Source organism: Siphateles boraxobius, unplaced genomic scaffold, assembly GCF_051911475.1.
Source record: "Siphateles boraxobius isolate OS27281-9 unplaced genomic scaffold, OSU_SipBor_1 9, whole genome shotgun sequence".
Classification (NCBI taxonomy): domain Eukaryota; kingdom Metazoa; phylum Chordata; class Actinopteri; order Cypriniformes; family Leuciscidae; genus Siphateles; species Siphateles boraxobius.
The window spans coordinates 15,375,709-15,392,767 of record NW_027509219.1 but is presented as its reverse complement, the minus strand read 5'-3'; the positions used below and the strand labels follow the sequence as shown (position 1 = coordinate 15,392,767).

The 17,059-nt window shown below is 35.9% G+C and overlaps 1 protein-coding gene across 1 annotated transcript in view; it reads left to right on the top strand.

The window, feature by feature from the left end:
* The window catches only part of rimbp2b (RIMS binding protein 2b), a 175,290-nt gene that overhangs the window by 96,995 nt on the left and 61,236 nt on the right, over positions 1–17,059 (top strand). The window contains exons 6-8 of the mRNA XM_077224507.1: positions 609–698; positions 13,774–13,896; positions 14,645–14,674. Coding sequence (XP_077080622.1) covers positions 609–698; positions 13,774–13,896; positions 14,645–14,674 — 243 coding nt within the window. The remainder of the gene's footprint in view (positions 1–608; positions 699–13,773; positions 13,897–14,644; positions 14,675–17,059) is intronic.

Sequence of the window (17,059 nt, the reverse complement as noted above, 5' to 3'; positions counted from 1 at the left end):
ACTTTTGACGGTTAATAATATCGTTTCATTTACAAAAAAAGTGCAGTAAAATTTATAAAAGAAACAGCACATTAATAAAAAAGAAATAATTAGATTAAAAAAAAGAAAATTAGATTAAACTCCATGAACAGTTTATAGGTTCTTGTAATTCCACAGAATCGTGATAATATTGCATCAAAATGTAATAATATTCTCTTCCTCTGAAACAACTTTTCTCTTTTTTCTGATGTCCCTTAGGCCATGCATGTTTAGTGATGGACTCTCTATTGTAGGTGTGTTGTGTGGAGACAGCATGATTTCTGTTGACTACTGATCTCTTTAGTCCAAACCCTCAGTGTCAGTCTTTCTAAGACAGATGGGCCGCAGCGTCTCTCTCTCTCTTATGGTCTTCTCTCACTCTCTCCCTGTCTTGCTCTCCTCAAGATGAATAATGCATTGACCGACACCAGCTGTGTTGGAAACACTCTGTTCTTACCAGGAATACACCCTGCCGTCTAAACGTGTGTTTATCAGTGTGTGCCTGTGAATATTTCTGCTAGACACAATCACACTTGAACATTTGTACCACAAAACTTAAGAGTCTAACCTTTCTTTTTGTGTGTTGACAGGAGAGTGAGCTTCAGCATGTTCTGCAGGAGAAAGCACGTCTGAATCTCCGGTTGTTCAACGATACCCAGAAGGCAACAAAGTATGAGCAGGTAAGCAGTCGCTCTCATTGTAGCTGACGGCTGCATGACAAACCCTCGCCGTCTACTTGCTCACACACACAATGGCATTGTAATCCATTCGCGCCATCATTTGTTCCCTGGTGGAGAGCAGTAATGGTGTTTTTGCCACTTGAGTGGAAGTGGAGGATTGTTCCTCATAAAGCTGGAGGCCTTGGGCTGCCCGGCATGCATTTCAGCATCCTCTAACTCAATCCGGCTAGTCCCCCTGCCCCTCAGGAGCATAGCAGTGACCACCCACTCACTCATGAGATTGATGAGTTCATCTCTGAACGGGTGTATCAATGTACAGTGTTTGAGTTTGGAAGATTTATGTGTAGACATAAATGTCATGCAGAGTTTGGTTTATGCTGAAGGAGAAACACTGTAAGAATAAGGTTTGACTTTAATGGAAAGAAATCACTGTTACAAATACTTGACTCACAAGGAAAAAGTGTGGAATTTTTGTCATAAGGACAAGTATTTGTACACTACCATTCAAAGGTTTAGGGTCAGTAAGATCAGTATGCAGACAGGAAGCGAAGTGGGAGAGGGGGATGGGATCGGGAAAGGTCCACGAGTGCCGCCCCCTATCAGTGCTAATTACGATTAAAAAAAATATGTTGAAAGGTTACAGTTAATCATTGAAAATAATAAGAAATGTTTTTTGAGCTTCAAATACGCATATAAGAATGATTTCTGAAGAACATTAACACTGAAGACTTGTGTAATGATGCTCAAAATTGAGCTTTGCTATCATAGTAACAAATTACATTTTATTTATTTTTTTAAATAGAAAACAGATATTAATATTTCAGATGCTAAATAATTCTAATAATATTTTACAATATTTTATTTTTGTTTTTACTGTATTTTTGGTCAAATAAATGCAGCCTTGGTGAGCATAAGAGAGTTCTTTCACAGACTTTTTAACAGGGCTGTAAATATACTTTTCTATAAAACAACGCAAAACTTATATACATTTAACATCTAAAATAATGACCGAAAATTCCATTAATACTTTAGACTGACTGAGATGAGAACTGCTCCTTCATGAATCAAGTTAATCATTTGATAAATGTCTCTTTCCAAGTGTTAAAAATAGATCTGTAGTGGCATGGGGAGTTATACTGTACCATGACAGATAATTCCTCTGCATTTTATTAAATAACATGAGGTTTAGATTTCCAAGTCAGTGTTAATTCAGTGTCATTGATATAGTGTTATTGTGTTTTGTTAATATTTTTAATTAGATTTTATATTTATATTCTATTTTTTTACTTTTATTTTGTTGTGTTTTTGTCATTTTTATTAGTTTTCTTTTTATCCATGTCTTATTTTTAATTATTTATTCATTAGTTTTAGTTTATTTATTTAACTTTTAGTAAAGTTATTTTAGTACTTTAGTACCTTACAAATATGAGAAATGTTGCCTTAGCATCTAGCTGAAATAAAATATTTTTTACATTTTATTTCAGATATTATTTACTTTTTGTACTGTGGCGCATTGTTGCCACATACATATTATTTTTTACCACTCAATTGTTTCATAATAACGAGATGTTATGGCGTTTAAAAAATATATTTTCTCGTTTAACCATTAAATTTAAAAGAATTGCAGTGGAGTGAGGGGAAATAGCATAAAACTGTTTTATTATTAAAAAGTGCATATTTACAAATGGGGATACCATTTACGAAAATCCATTACTCCCACCCACATTAACTTTAGCCAAATTATAGCCATACAATTATAGGTTAATTATGAGGGTTCCTTGGAAGATTGTCTACCTTATAAGGGGTCCATGGCACCAAAAAGTTTGAGAACCCCTGGTTTAAATGAAGTCTGTGATGAACTGCAAATCAAATAAATCACAACAATCCCGTGCTATGGTTTCTGCCATTGATAAAGACTTCAGCAGAAGGTATTTTTTGTCATTATTACGAGAAAATATATCATCATCATAACATCTCAACATAACATCTAGTGGTGTAACGAGACATTGTTATTTCAAGATATTGTTATAAAGAAATGCAACGATATGTATCGGTGATGTAAACGATATGATTCGCAATATATAGAGTTAGTTTTATTCAAGACTGAGTTTTGAATTTATTTGAATTTAGTACTGTATTTATATGGTATAATTCACTCAAAAATGTCAATTTTGTCATAATGTCGTTTCAAACCTATAAGATATTTTTTATGAAACCTGAGAGATTTCTGTTCCTCCATTTCCGTCCCCCCAAGTCCATTCCTCTAAAACTTACAATATCAAAAAAATGGCATCGTAATAATCGTAATTGAGTGGTCTAATCCAAATCACATTGCATATCATTATTATGAGAAAATATTTAGTTTAAATGACATAACATCTCGTTATTACGTCATCATTGAGTGGAAAAAATAATGTATGTGGTAGCAATGCGCCACTGTAATTTCGAGTGATGAAAATGTTGTTAGTAAATGACAATAAGCCCGTTCCAAGACCTTCAGTCCAATTAAGAACAGCGGTCCCCCAATGGAGCTTTTCTGAGTCAAAGCGCACATTTCTTCTTGCTGTCAATGTATTTTTGGGTATTTTCTAATCTATCAGTTGTATGTGTCTACTGTATAGAGCTTGTGTCTGTGTCTTGGTCCTTAAGGGGTAAAAATGTAATTTCCTGGATAGTGAAGTTGATGTCCCTTGTGATGTTGATCTTGCGATGATGGTCTTGAAGTATGAGTTTGTGCATGTTGTCATGGAAAAGCAATTTCCTGAAGGCCCGTTATATTACAGTGTCAAGAGTCAAGACACATTGTTGAACAAGACATTTCGAGTCAGTTTTTGGCGTGCATGTTTGTGCATAACTTAGTTGGAGTTAGTTGGTAATAACCAACAATTGGAGACTTTTCTTCAAGGGTCTGAATAGTGGATGTGAAGAAGTACTGCTCTCTGGAACTGGAAGATAGTACATTCTTGAGCAGCAGCATGTTTACAAGTGCTAGTTTGTCACAGCATTGATGGACCATAACTGCCATCACACAGACTTATATTACCAATATACACAGCACTACATATCACTTAAGTTCTTGTTACCAAACACTGCAGTTTCTGAACTCTTCCGAAACCACTCAGGTACAACAACAAAAAAGAAGAAGCTGAATACCAGTGTCATTTAAATGTTTTGTTAGTATATATCACACACTCACAATACTCGATTAACAGCTGATCTATAAATATAAAATGTTTTGCTCAAATTTTTGGGGTGCTAAACAGAATTTTACTCGATTAGTAATAATGGCTATTATTATTATTATGATTATTATTATGATTGTTAAAAAAACACTTTTATATAGAAAATATGGATATTTTTGTGGAAATCATGATACATATTTTCAGGATTCGTTGACGAATAGATTCATCAGAACAGCTTTTGAAATAGAATTTAAAATAGAAATCTTTTGTAACATGAATTGTAGTGTATCACAGTTTCCACAAAAAAAATATTAATCATCAAAATCTGTTTTCAACATCGATAATAATAAGAAATGTTTCTTGAGCAACAAATCAGCATATTAGAATGATTTCTGAAGAATATGTGACACTGAAGACTGGAGTAATGGTGCTGAAAATTCCGCTTTGCGTCACAGGAATAAATAACATTTTAATAATTATATTTAAAATAAATATGTAATAAAAAACTAATTATATTTTCAAATGGAAAGCAGTTATTTTGAATTGTTATAATGTTTAAAAATATTTTACTGTATTTTTGATCAAATAAATGCTGCCTTGCTGGGCTCCATTGGTTATGTCTCCTGGTGCAGCACCTTTGAACTATAATCGTCTACTTTGGTCTTCTTTTGATGTGCACTTTTCTGGTCTCCCCTAGTTCTGTCTCACACCCGCATGTGTGATCTGTTATCTCTGATTTATGCCTGCTAGCATCAGCATCCCTGTAGCCTGCTTATAGTTAATCTTTTAGTCATGTCTGTGTCAGTGTTTAGTTGGAGACACATCTTGGCACCCAATCCTGGCAGAGCAGTGTCCTCCTGCCGAGCTGTTCGAAGGTTGGCCTAGTCCGATACGTCCGAGTAGATGTGTTGTCAAACGCTGTTGCAAAACAGGATCCCCGCTCCCTCATTAGACATTTATGAATGCAGATCCTATGAGGCCGATAGAAATACGGAGGAAGGTAAAGGAGAAAGAAAAAAACATCCTCAGAACCTCAGTAATGTAAAGTCATCAGAAAGTCTTTGTACTGTGAGTGTGTGATATTTATTAAGAATTACAGTATAACACTTTCCACAACTTATGATTTGTGAGTTCTAGCAGTACACTCTATGCATTTATCTTGTCCAAAGCTCAAATGCTTATAGGCGAGCTTGGGAGCAAATGAGAGTAAATCCTCACAGCCATGATCCAACATCTACTGTAGCAGAAAACCTTCTCAGAGGTGTTGAAGCTGTTAGAGAAGTGAAACTTCTTATTAATTCTAATGGTTTTTGGGTCATTGACATGACGTTTCATTTAGCCGAAAAAACAAAACTTTTTTTCAAAATCAAATGGAACCAGGAAAAAAAAAATTAGGATTACAATTATTGTAAGAACTTGTTTTAAAGGAGATTTTAAAATATGTTTCTGTTTAGTGTAGTGGATGTACAGCGTGCAGAGTTTCACTAAGACTTTTACCACCTCATTTTGAAACGTGGAATTAAGATCTTTTTTTTTTAATGTGTGAGACTTCCGATTCATTAGCCGCTATAGGAAATTATTAATATAAAATAATATAACAACAATTAAAAGTTTGTGATATAAAGCAGCATAACGGACTGTTTTTGTACAGGTAAAATAACCGGAAGTGAATGACACTGGAAACCAGACGCATTCAAGTTATGGCTGCGCCTGCTCTTTCCTGAAAAATAAGGTGGAGATATTTGCCTACATTGCAGGCTATAGCACAAAACAGCTCCTTATGTTACAATGGTAAACTGAGAGCAGTAATGGTGTGACGTGTGAGTCATGTGAGCCTGCTCTTGCTTGAAAAGAATGGTCCTTCATGCATCACTTATTTTTTGAGCCCCCCCCCCCCCCCCCCCATCTCAAATGGCTGTTTCAGAGAGAGACATCCTTGAATCTACAGCTCTTTCCCAGCTCTCGAATGGAAGTCATCAAGATTGCAGCTGCTCCATCTACACAGCCTGTTTATTACAGTCCGTTACTGGCTCAGCATTACTGTAGGGTCTTCAACCTTTTTTGGAGACACTTTGGGGGACAGAGAGGTTGTTGGAAATACACACATACTGTACTTATATTAAAGGTACAATATGCAAGAGTTGTTTGCCGCTAGAGGGCGCTACATTCCAAACAACAACAACGGCGTAGCTTGATGACGATGTGAAGGAGCGTGGAATGATGGGAACTGTCGTTTTAAACTCCGTCGTGGATGTAAATCAGTCAGACGGGAATCGGAAAATCATATTCATGGATGAGGTTATTTTTTTTATAATGAAATGCTTTTTGTGGCGAGGGTGGCGTGGTTCAGCGTGGCCTGTAATGGGAGAGAGAAGAGACGAGCGGGAAGTAGGTCAAGTGCAAATGACGAACACCTGTGTCTCAGGGCTCTCAAGTTTTATCAAAAGTTTAGAGTGAGATTTAGGGGAGGAGCCACCCAAATATTTGCAGCAGCGGTCCCTCGACCCAACCAAATTCGCTTCAATTTTTGCTAGCAGTTCAATTTTGCCTATTGTTCATAATTGACCAGCACAAATGGAAATTATAATAATTGTTAAATCTGATAAAAAGACAAATTCATCCAAATAAAATAAATAGTTATATTTAAAAAATAAAAATTTATTGAAAAATAAAAATATATTTGACCCTAAACAAGCCAACTGAACATCAGTGCTCAATGTACATAACATTGTGTCATAACAACTTGCCCTGAGCATGTATGTCAAGACCCAAACCGGTCACCTTTACATGGGTCATCGGATGCCCATTTTCCACAAGTTGGTATGATTCTTTTGGGTCTTCATGTAAAGTTTGTAACATACGTTGGTTAAAATTTCTCAATGGTTGTGTAAAACAACACCCTTTTTACCTCTTCAAAAACAGCTCTGTTCACAGTGACCCGTTTTGGTGCATGTATCTTTAAATGATAATGAGCAACACCTTTTTGGCTTTTTGAGGATTAAAAAAAAGTGAATGGATTTTTTTCATTGCATGGTGATTGTGTCCACACACTGCAAAGACACATTTATTTGCAAATACCATATAGAAGTGTATTTTGCATCCGATGACCCCTTTAAAAGCAGTTGGAGAGTTTTTGAATGCATCAAAAATAATTTAGCACGAATTTGGCTATACTCCTCAACATCAGCTCTCACTGTCTTTGATCACAGGCAAGATATATCGTCCAGGAATCGTAAAATCAAAATGCTAAAAAAAAAAAAAAATGAAGATGTCCGCAAACCGCATTCATCAGATCGTGTTCTTTCAACTTCCACTCCGTGTGTGCGCGTGTTGTCTAGTAACGAACGTGCTTGCAGCGGGAACACATAATTTACCCGGAAACAACTAATTCTAATTTCTGATTGGCTGGTAGCTAGCATTTAACTCTGTATAACTCGAGACAGATGCTATGAACTTGGCAGAGAACCGGTGGATCAGAGCTCTCATTTTTGAACTGTTTTGTGTCGTCGCGGTTGCCGCGGTGAACGCGCGTTGTGTGCGACTTTTGTTTGTTTTGTTTTATTTTAATAAAGTACGAATCCCAGTCACGCAGACCCCTGTCTTCTTCCTTCATGACTCTTGAACCTCATCACACTTTTATTTCATTAAAATGAATTAACCGCAAGAAATGTAAGGTTTAATACCAAATTGGTTATCATAGATGTTACAGTATGTCGAATTCATTATTGTGATGCTGTGCAGTTTTACGTGTTCTAAACAATTGTTGTAAAAGTACATTCGAACATACCCACATAATTTGCCAAAATACTGATTAATCTTTATTTATAACACATGCTATATTTATTTACATGGCCATAAACATCAGACGTGATAAACAATGTCAATAAACTAAACACAGATCTAAAGCAATAATACTTACCTTACATAAACATAACTATTAACGAATGCTACATTTGGAAAATATAAAATTAAGCATGCTTTTCGACAGAACCAGCTGCAATCGGTAAAGAATAACTGTTCCGTAACGACTGTACGAAACAAGCTAACGTTTGTAGCTTGATAGACGCTACAACTACAACTTCTGCATTTGTCAAGGACTCCACGCAGTATACGAGCGGAAACCGAGGGTAACTCGGATATGACGCAATTGACTGGCGACTCCCAGCTCCCCCCTGCTGTAACGCCCCGTTTCCTTGGTTAAAATCACAATATTCTCATGATTTAAAAATAGTTGGAAACATTTGGGATATTGTAAGTAATCAACTTAACAAAATATATAACACTGGCCTTGATGGGATATTGTAATGCCAAATTCTTACATATTGTAGCTTTAACATTTTGAAATTAAACTTCTTTTGGTACCTCACGATTCGATTCAAATCGATTCTTGAGGTCACAGTTCGATTAAAAAAAGCGATTCTTGATTTTTCAAATTTCGATTTGATATATGCATAGATTTGATTGTAGTTTACTGTTTTGTGCTACATTTCTTATTTGACTACAGTAGACAGTTTATTAGGTCTAGAAGGAAAAATATCACTGAAGTAATGTGATTTTCCTATTTTAGTCAACCTAATATTATAAAACAAATGCCATTCAAGCTGACTGCAATCATTACACACACGACTTTCTGTCTTCTGTAATAAAGCAAGGCAGTCCTGAGACAAATAGAAAAACCACTATATACTATACTAGGAAAAACTAATAATTAAAATTCCTTGATGCAAAAATAAATCGTATCATTTGAACTTAAATTAAATGAAAATAAATAAACAATAGGAAAAATACAATAGAAAAATATTCATATTAAACAAAATAAGTTTTTCAGGTACAGTTTCATTAACATGTCTTAAGAAATAATACAGAAACTGAATAATCAAATGTAAGAATACAACACAGTATATTCTTCACTGTATGAATTAAATATAAATAATAAAGATACAAAAGCGATTCAGTCAAAAGCAGTGAGTGATTTTCTGTTTTATTTTTATTTTTATAAATGTTAATGAAACGGATGGTGTCAGTTTATTTGGCGGCTGTCCCATTAAGAACAATGCACTGATCTGATATACTGTGGCACATTCAGTTAGCTTCCAACTATTTACGTTCACATAGGACATATTCAGACTGTGTTTATGTAAATACTCCACACGATGTGCATTTTGAAATAATTTTGTGTGTGTATTTGACCATTCAAGCACAATAAGATGTGAAAGAGAACTGTGGTCGCACTTCGGCTGTGTGTCCGTCAGCGAGAGCACCACATTGAGTCCTTTTTCGCGGTTTATTGTGATTAATAACTGTAAGTAGTATTGCGAAGTTAAAGAAGTGCTACACTTTAGAATTTAGATTTTTTAAATTTGTGAAACGCTGCGAATTGGCAGAAGATAGAATCACAGTTTATTTGTGAATTTATTTTTTTCCCCCACCCCTAAAGCTTACACTGCAAAGGTATTAATAATCTGTTCTCTGCTGGTGGACTAGCTATCCGGACAGCCAAACTCCTGACAATATTACAGAAACAGTTAAAAACTCTTAACTACATACTGCTCACTCTTTTATTAAAAGAAACAAAAAATTCTGTGCTCTCAATATTGTTTAACCCTACCTGGTCTAGATTGTACTATTCTAGAGAATGTTTGAAACTTTGCATTTTTTGGTATTATTATGCAATATGTTATTATTATATTACTATATATTATTGTCACGTGTTGTGATGGTAGCAGTGCATGATAAAGACATAAATGAAAGTCTTTAATAGACTTCACAGGAACCAAAACACACAATACATAAACGAATAAACACAAGCAAACAGGAACAGAACAAAACCAAACTAAAACACAAACAAACAGAACATAAACCTATATATTATATTATATTATATAATGACTATTAGAATTGTTATCATTGATGTACTTTGTATTATTTATGTACATTTATGTACACATTTATGGCAAGAAACATTTAGCAGATTTTTTTTTCTTTTGGTAACATTAGTTTACATTGTGTTTTTATTTAACTGCCTTTTTTATAAATGAATTTAAATAAATAAATTACATTTTTATTTTATTTATTTCATTTGCTACTATGACTAAATAGTGAAATAGGAGTATTTTGCAGCTGTTTTTATACTCTTATATACTCTATGTACATTCTTTCCCAATGTTTTTCTTTCCTAAGGCCAGGGGTTATTGTCAGGGGTGGACTGGCCATCGGGGAGACCGGGAACTTTCCCGGAGGGCCGACGTGCTTTTTGGGCCGATACAGCTCATACTTAATATATAGCCTATATATATATATATATATATATATATATATATATATATATATATATATATATATATCATGGTGTCCGCGGGTCCTTAAAAAGTCTTAAATTAGATTTTAAAATTGTAAGGCCATAAAAAGTCTTAAAAAGTCTTATTTTTACTTATGAAAGGTCTTAAATTTTCGATGGCAATTTGACTTAGACATATCTAAATGTTTTCCAAATTAAAACTATCTAATTAGCGTACTTTTTTATTTATTATTCGTTCTTTGTGGATTTGCTTGTTCACGTGACATTTCGCGTCACATTCGCGCCAGCATTACGTCTGTCTCCTGCACGCGAAACAGCAGGAGAGAAGGAGAAGAAAGCTGGTTAATTTCAGTTAAATTGTAAGTTCATTCTTTATGTGTGTAGTGGTGTGCGATGTGTATTGTCTATTATGATATTGTAATCATTGTTTTACTTTAACGTTAACTATGTACGAGGGCGCACTGCGAGCTGACATCGCATCGTTTCTCATGCTTGCTTTCACTGCGTGATGTGTCAGTGCAGTTATAGGTATTTTCCCCAATAGACGTATAAAGTTTTTGTATTTTAGCATATGTTGTTATCATACAATATTACAATATTACATCAGCAAGAGTGCTGTTTTCCCGTGCACAATAGCAAATATGATATTTATTTTATATAACAGTTAACTTAAATTAACATTGTGATTTACATTTTATAAACAATATTGTCAATATTGTTTGTTTTCCCTTTATTTCGCTGACGAGAATTTCAAAATGTAACCGTAGCAGAGTCTTAATGCAAAAGACAGCGATGATTTCTTGACTGAAATCCGCGTTTTGAATGAGTCATTTTAACGATTCAATTAACAATAGGCTTGTTCGACTTGAACCAGCGTTGCACAGACCGATCGGTTGATGACATCAAAGTACCGCGAGAGCGATTCAAAAGCATAAGGAGCCGTCTGCTCTCTAATCGCTCTCGCGGTACTCTGATGTCATCAACCGATCGGTCTGTGCAGCGCCGGTTCAAGTCGAACAAGCCTAATCACTTGCACTTCCTGTATGAATCAGCCGTCTGAACAAATCGGTTGAATGAATGACTCCCTGAGACTTGCCGCCACCTACTGGCGGGTTTAGTTTCACATTTAAAGTACCCTGTAATTAAAATTTTACAATTAGAAATCAGTTAATATTTAAATATTGAATAAAGAATTGAAAGAATTGAATATCTCATAGCTTTATTTATGCAATTGTAAATGGAGTGTAAATATATTAATGTCAGTTCTGATGCTGCTTCTGTGTCTTCTCTGCACTGCAAAGATGGATTTTGATTTAATGATTTAATTTAACTGGTAACAGTGGCATTGTGTTATTATTCTACTATAATTTAATTTGAATGTTAGAATTTGACATAAAAGGTGATGCATACCTCTAAGTAAAAAAAATAGTCCATATATGTGTGAAAATGCCCCTGGAACTCAATTTAAGGTTGCAAATATTGTCCTTTAATAAAAAATGTTAATTTCTTTCACTGCTGTGAACTGACCAGTGCATAGAATATGAAAAATATATGTATCTTCATGAGTCAGCTGTCAACAACAGGCCTAAACCAGCCATGGTACCAGTATATAAACACAATATAAATATCATCTAATTATCAAGAAAACTTTGAAAATATTGAGACATATTTTTGTCAATATTGCGCACCCCTAATGTAAGGTATTAATTTTGATTTCTTCAGGTCTTAAAAAGGTCTTAAAAAGCCTTAAATTTGACTTTAAAAAGTGGTCAGATACCCTGATATATATATATATATATATATATTTTTTTTTTTAACGGCCCATAAAACTCGTACATCGGCGGCCCATTAATAATAATAAATAATAATAGAGAAGAACTTTCGTCAGATATATAGATGGATCATGAAATGTTGCACTTTGAGATTATCTGTTAATAATGTTTTACCTGCTCAGATGCTTTGGTTATCCAAGAATAAAATTAAGTTGTTTCAAAGGTGAACAAAGTTATTACATTTTCATGAAAACTTGAAACATAAAAACATATAAAAATTGTTTTACACCATCATAATCTGACACAAAAAAGTCAGTTTAGATATCATGTTCTTTTTAACTTGAGTGTCTTTTGCCCAACACCAGTATGACTATCCAACGACATGCCGGTAGAATGTCATAAGAAACAGCTATACAAGTGTAATAGGTCAAACACATTTCCTCTAGAACAAGCAAATTCAGCTGTAATTGCAGTTTCAGTATATGTGTGTGGTTCAGGTTGCAGATAAGAGATGAGTGTCAGATTGGACAGGCGTGGAATGTGTACTTGCTACCTCTGACTCTGTCAGCTCAGCTTTTTATCATGACTGAGGCTGCGATCGATACAGGACGTCAACCCCTCTGCTCTCGGCCTCTAAATACACGACTCTCACCCCAGAGCTCAGTGCTGACTACACATGCTCCATTTATCGCATAAAAGTCAATGTAGACAAACAGAAAATATCATTTTCAAAGGATCAAAGTATTTAATAGCAAAATTTAATTATTTCAAGAAACCCTTTCATATGATGTAACAGTGGAGATGTAATGTTATTATTATTATATTATGCATTATATTTTTATAGAATTATATTATTGTGATATAATATTTTAAAATAGTCATTATTGATGTACTTTACATCATTGGTGTGAATTTTAATTTTAAAGGTTTAAATGTTTTAAACATTTTACACAAAGAAAGAAACTACTTTGGAAAAATATGCACTTTTTTTAGCACATTTATGACAAGAAGCAGTTTAATTGTTCTTTTGGTAATATTAATACTGTTTTTATTCAACCTTTTTTTTTTTTTTTTACAAAAAATATATTAAAAATAAATAAAAGTTATATTTTATTTTGATTTTGTTTGGTTAAATTGTATCTTACATCCGGCTGTTTGTGAAATAATAGTACTTCGCAACTGTGGTTAAATACTTGAACTTAAAAAAAATAAAAACATTGGAGCAGATGTGCTGGTCAGGATACGAGCGTCTAGAGCTGCCCTCTCAGACCCTGATGTTTATAAGAGTATCGTATGCTGGAGGTTGGTAGATTGTTGAACGATTTCACCTGTTAGCCTTGTGGCCACATGTGTCCAGATGGTGTTATTCATACATGATCTTCCTCTACCCCACTGCAGATCCAAAGACAACCACTGCAGTTTGATGCTCACGACTACTATCTTAAAATCTCCCCTTCAGTAGTTGGTATGAAATAAATCATCTTTTTTGTTTTCCCCATGTAAAATCACACTTCAATTTTTTTTATCAAATATAGCCTAAAGAGAGAGCCGGAATAAAAGGGTGGAACAGGGTCTAGAGATGATTCAAACTTAATTCAGACCTGTCATTTGCATGAGCAATAGTGTGTAAAACACGCATCTCAGACAAGGTTGTTGTTTTTTTCAAATCTTTTTTTTTTTTTTGCAGGATAGAATGACCTTTCACCTTTCTAACTGAGGTCAGAGGGGAAACAGTGTAAGCCTGAAGACACTCTTGATTAATATCTCTCTCTCTCTCTCTCTCTCTCTCTCTCTCTCTCTCTCTCTCTCTCTCTGTCCATAAGGTGAAAAGTGAATATGAACAGCTGCAGGAGGCTCTGTACACTGTGACAGTGGAGAGAGATTGCGCTCTGTTGGAGAGGACTGAGCTCCAAGGCAAACTGGAGAACCTAGAGCAGGTGCTGAAGGTGAGAACCAGCCAGACTCATCCGTGTAAATCCCATAATCAAAAGAAAAAGTTATTGAAAAATAAATTCATGCCTTTTTTTTTACTTTTTTTCTACAGTTCTTCAGTTTTGCATTGTAAAAAATAATTTTCTATCTATCCATCCATCCATTTGAAAAAAAAAAACTACAGTCAGTTCTTTAGTTTTGCATTGTAAAAATTATGTATCCATCAAACTTTCTATCTCTATCCAAGTAATTTTCCATCTATCCATCCATCCATCCATCCATCCAGAGTTTGGTCTTTGCGTAAAAAATAATGTCACAAATAATATTAAATATAGCCCTAAAATAGTCTTCATTTTAGGCTTTATGAAAAATACAATTATAAATTTTTTCCCTTTAGATTTTTTGATGAAATTGTACCTTTCGTGAGATTCACCATATTAAGACATTTCAACCTAAAATGAAAGTGTTATAATTTAGGATCAAGAAATAAAAAGTATGATGTGGATATATTTCTTACTGGTTACCTGATTAGCCTTCATATATGTTGAGTCGTCAAGCTCAAAGGTGGCAAAGTGAAAATGTTATAGTCCTTTATGAAGAGTGAATTGTGTCAGTATACAAGCTCATGTTTCAGGAAACCCAGCTGGCCATGTTTAAGGGTGATTTAGATCATGACCTCCACTTTCATCTATGTTTTCAAACCTTTTTTCTCCCCTTGTACTCTTTTATGGCATCACAGGATTTTTTTTTTTTACCTTTTAGAGCTGTCGTACACCCTCAAAGTGTGGATCTGTGAGTCCTGGAGCGCCCTCCCCCTCCCCTAACGTCTAACCCTCTCCTGCCCCTTCCCTGTCCCTGCCAACTTCCATATTTTTCATTCATCAGGTATATCTAAAGACTTTACAGAAGCCAGCACTAACTGAATGTTGACCTTTTGACTGAATACTAACAGCTGATCTGGATGCTGTATGTGATCTGAATGGTCGGCCAGCTAAGGCACTGTGGAATGCATTTGTGCATGACACGACAGTTATGCACAATTACACCCTCCCCTCACGAAACAAACTAACCCAGCTTTTCTTTTGAATGTGAGCATTCAAACTTAATATTGTTTAAAAATATATATAATTATGTTTTTTCATTTCAGTTATAAGGTGACAGTTTTGTTGAATGTACAAAGTGTGAAATATGTTGAAACCATCAGCCTTGATATACAGCAAAAAGGAACCAACTAATCTAGTAGCATCACAATATTTTATTGCTTTAGTTGAGTCTAAACCAAAAAGATATCATTTGTATTCTATGGTAATATTTGTCTAGGTTTTAGCAAAATAAGCTGGAACAGCGTAATCATTAAATGATCTTGAAGGTGTTTATTTTGCAATTATGACTGAGCAACTGTACATTTTGCATAAAATACTTTTAACATACTGAAGCTTTTTAATAAAAAAACAGTTTATGCTCGGGGGGGGGGGGATTTTTAATAAATAAATTAATGGTCACAAACCCCAAATAATACATGAATGAGCGAGTGTGAGTGAGTGAGTGAGCAAGCAAGTGAGTAAGTGAATAAGTGAGCCTGTGTGTGGGTGAGTGAGTGTGTGTGAGTGAATGAGTGAGTGAGCGAGTGAATGAGTGACCGTGTGGGAGCGAGTGAGTGAGTGAGTGAGCGAGCGAGCGACAAGTGAATAAGTGAGCCTGTGTGTGTGTGTGTGTGAGTGAGCGAGTGAGTGAGTGAGCGTGTGTGTGAGTGAGCGAGCGACGAGCGAGTGAGTAAGTGGCAGTGGCTCTTGAGTGGCTCTTGAGCGACGAGCGAGTGAGTAAGTGGGGCGGCAGTGGCTCAGTGGTTCATGTAGGTTGTCTACAAACCGAAAGGTTGGTGGTTCGATCCCCGGTTCCACCTGACCAAGTGTTGAGGTGTCCATGAGCAAGACACCTAACCCCAACTGCTCCCGACGAGCTGGATGGCGCCTTGCATGGCAGACACCGCCGTCGGTGTATGAATGAGTGAGTGAGCGTGTGTGTGAGTGAGTGGATGAGTGAGTGAGTTAGTGAGCGTGTGTGTGTGAGTGAATGAGTGAGTGAGTGAGCGACGAGCGAGTAAGTGAATAAGTGAGCCTGTGTGTGTTTGTGAGTGAGCGAGTGAGTGAGTGAGCGAGTGTGGGTGAGTGAGTGAGTTAGTGAGCGTGTATGTGTGTGAGTGAATGAGTGAGCGTGTGTGTGTGAGTGAGTGAGTGAGCGAGTGTGTGTGAGTGAATGAGTGAGCGTGTGTGTGAGTGAGTGAGTGAGTGAGTGAATGAGTGAGCGAGTGTGTGTGAGTGAATGAGTGAGCGTGTGTGTGAGTGAGTGAGTGAGTGAGTGAATGAGTGAGCGAGCGACGAGCGAGTGAGTAAGTGAATAAGTGAGCCTGTGTGTGTGTGAGCGACGAGCGAGTGAGTAAGTGAATAAGTGAGCCTGTGTGTGTGTGAGCGAGTGTGTGTGAGTGAATGAGTGAGCGTGTGTGTGAGTGAATGTGTGAGCGTGTGTGTGTGAGTGAGTGAGTGTGTGAGCGAGCGACGAGCGAGTGAGTAAGTGAATAAGTGAGCCTGTGTGTGAGTGAGTGAGTGAGTTAGTGAGCGTGTGTGTGAGTGAGTGAGTGAGCGAGCGACGAGCGAGTGAGTAAGTGAATAAGTGAGCCTGTGTGTGTGTGAGCGAGTGAGTGAGTGAGCGAGTGTGTGTGAGTGAATTAGTGAGCGTGTGTGTGAGTGAGTGGGTGAGTGAGTGAGTTAGTGAGCGAGCGAGCGAAAGAGTGAGAGAATAAATAAATAAATAAAATATTTAGGTGTTAAAATGATTAAGCTATTTAATAAGTAAAAAGTACTTGATAATCTATTTCAGACATACAAATGAGACGCTTTAGATTTTTATTAGATGCTTTGACCCATTAGCAATAATCATAGAGATATTTACTAACATATAACCATAACATATTTCACACACAGTACAGTTTATTCATCCTCTGAAGGTTAGATTATTCTAACCTTCCTCTTCCCTGCACTCCTCTTTAATAGCAGCATGGAAAATTCCTCCTCTACCCTTTATCCCCTGTAACCTCACCTGTCACAAATGGAAAGAAGATTGCTAGGTTTTGTCACTGTGTACTTTTAACAGGTCAGAAGAGCTGGGGATGATGTCGGG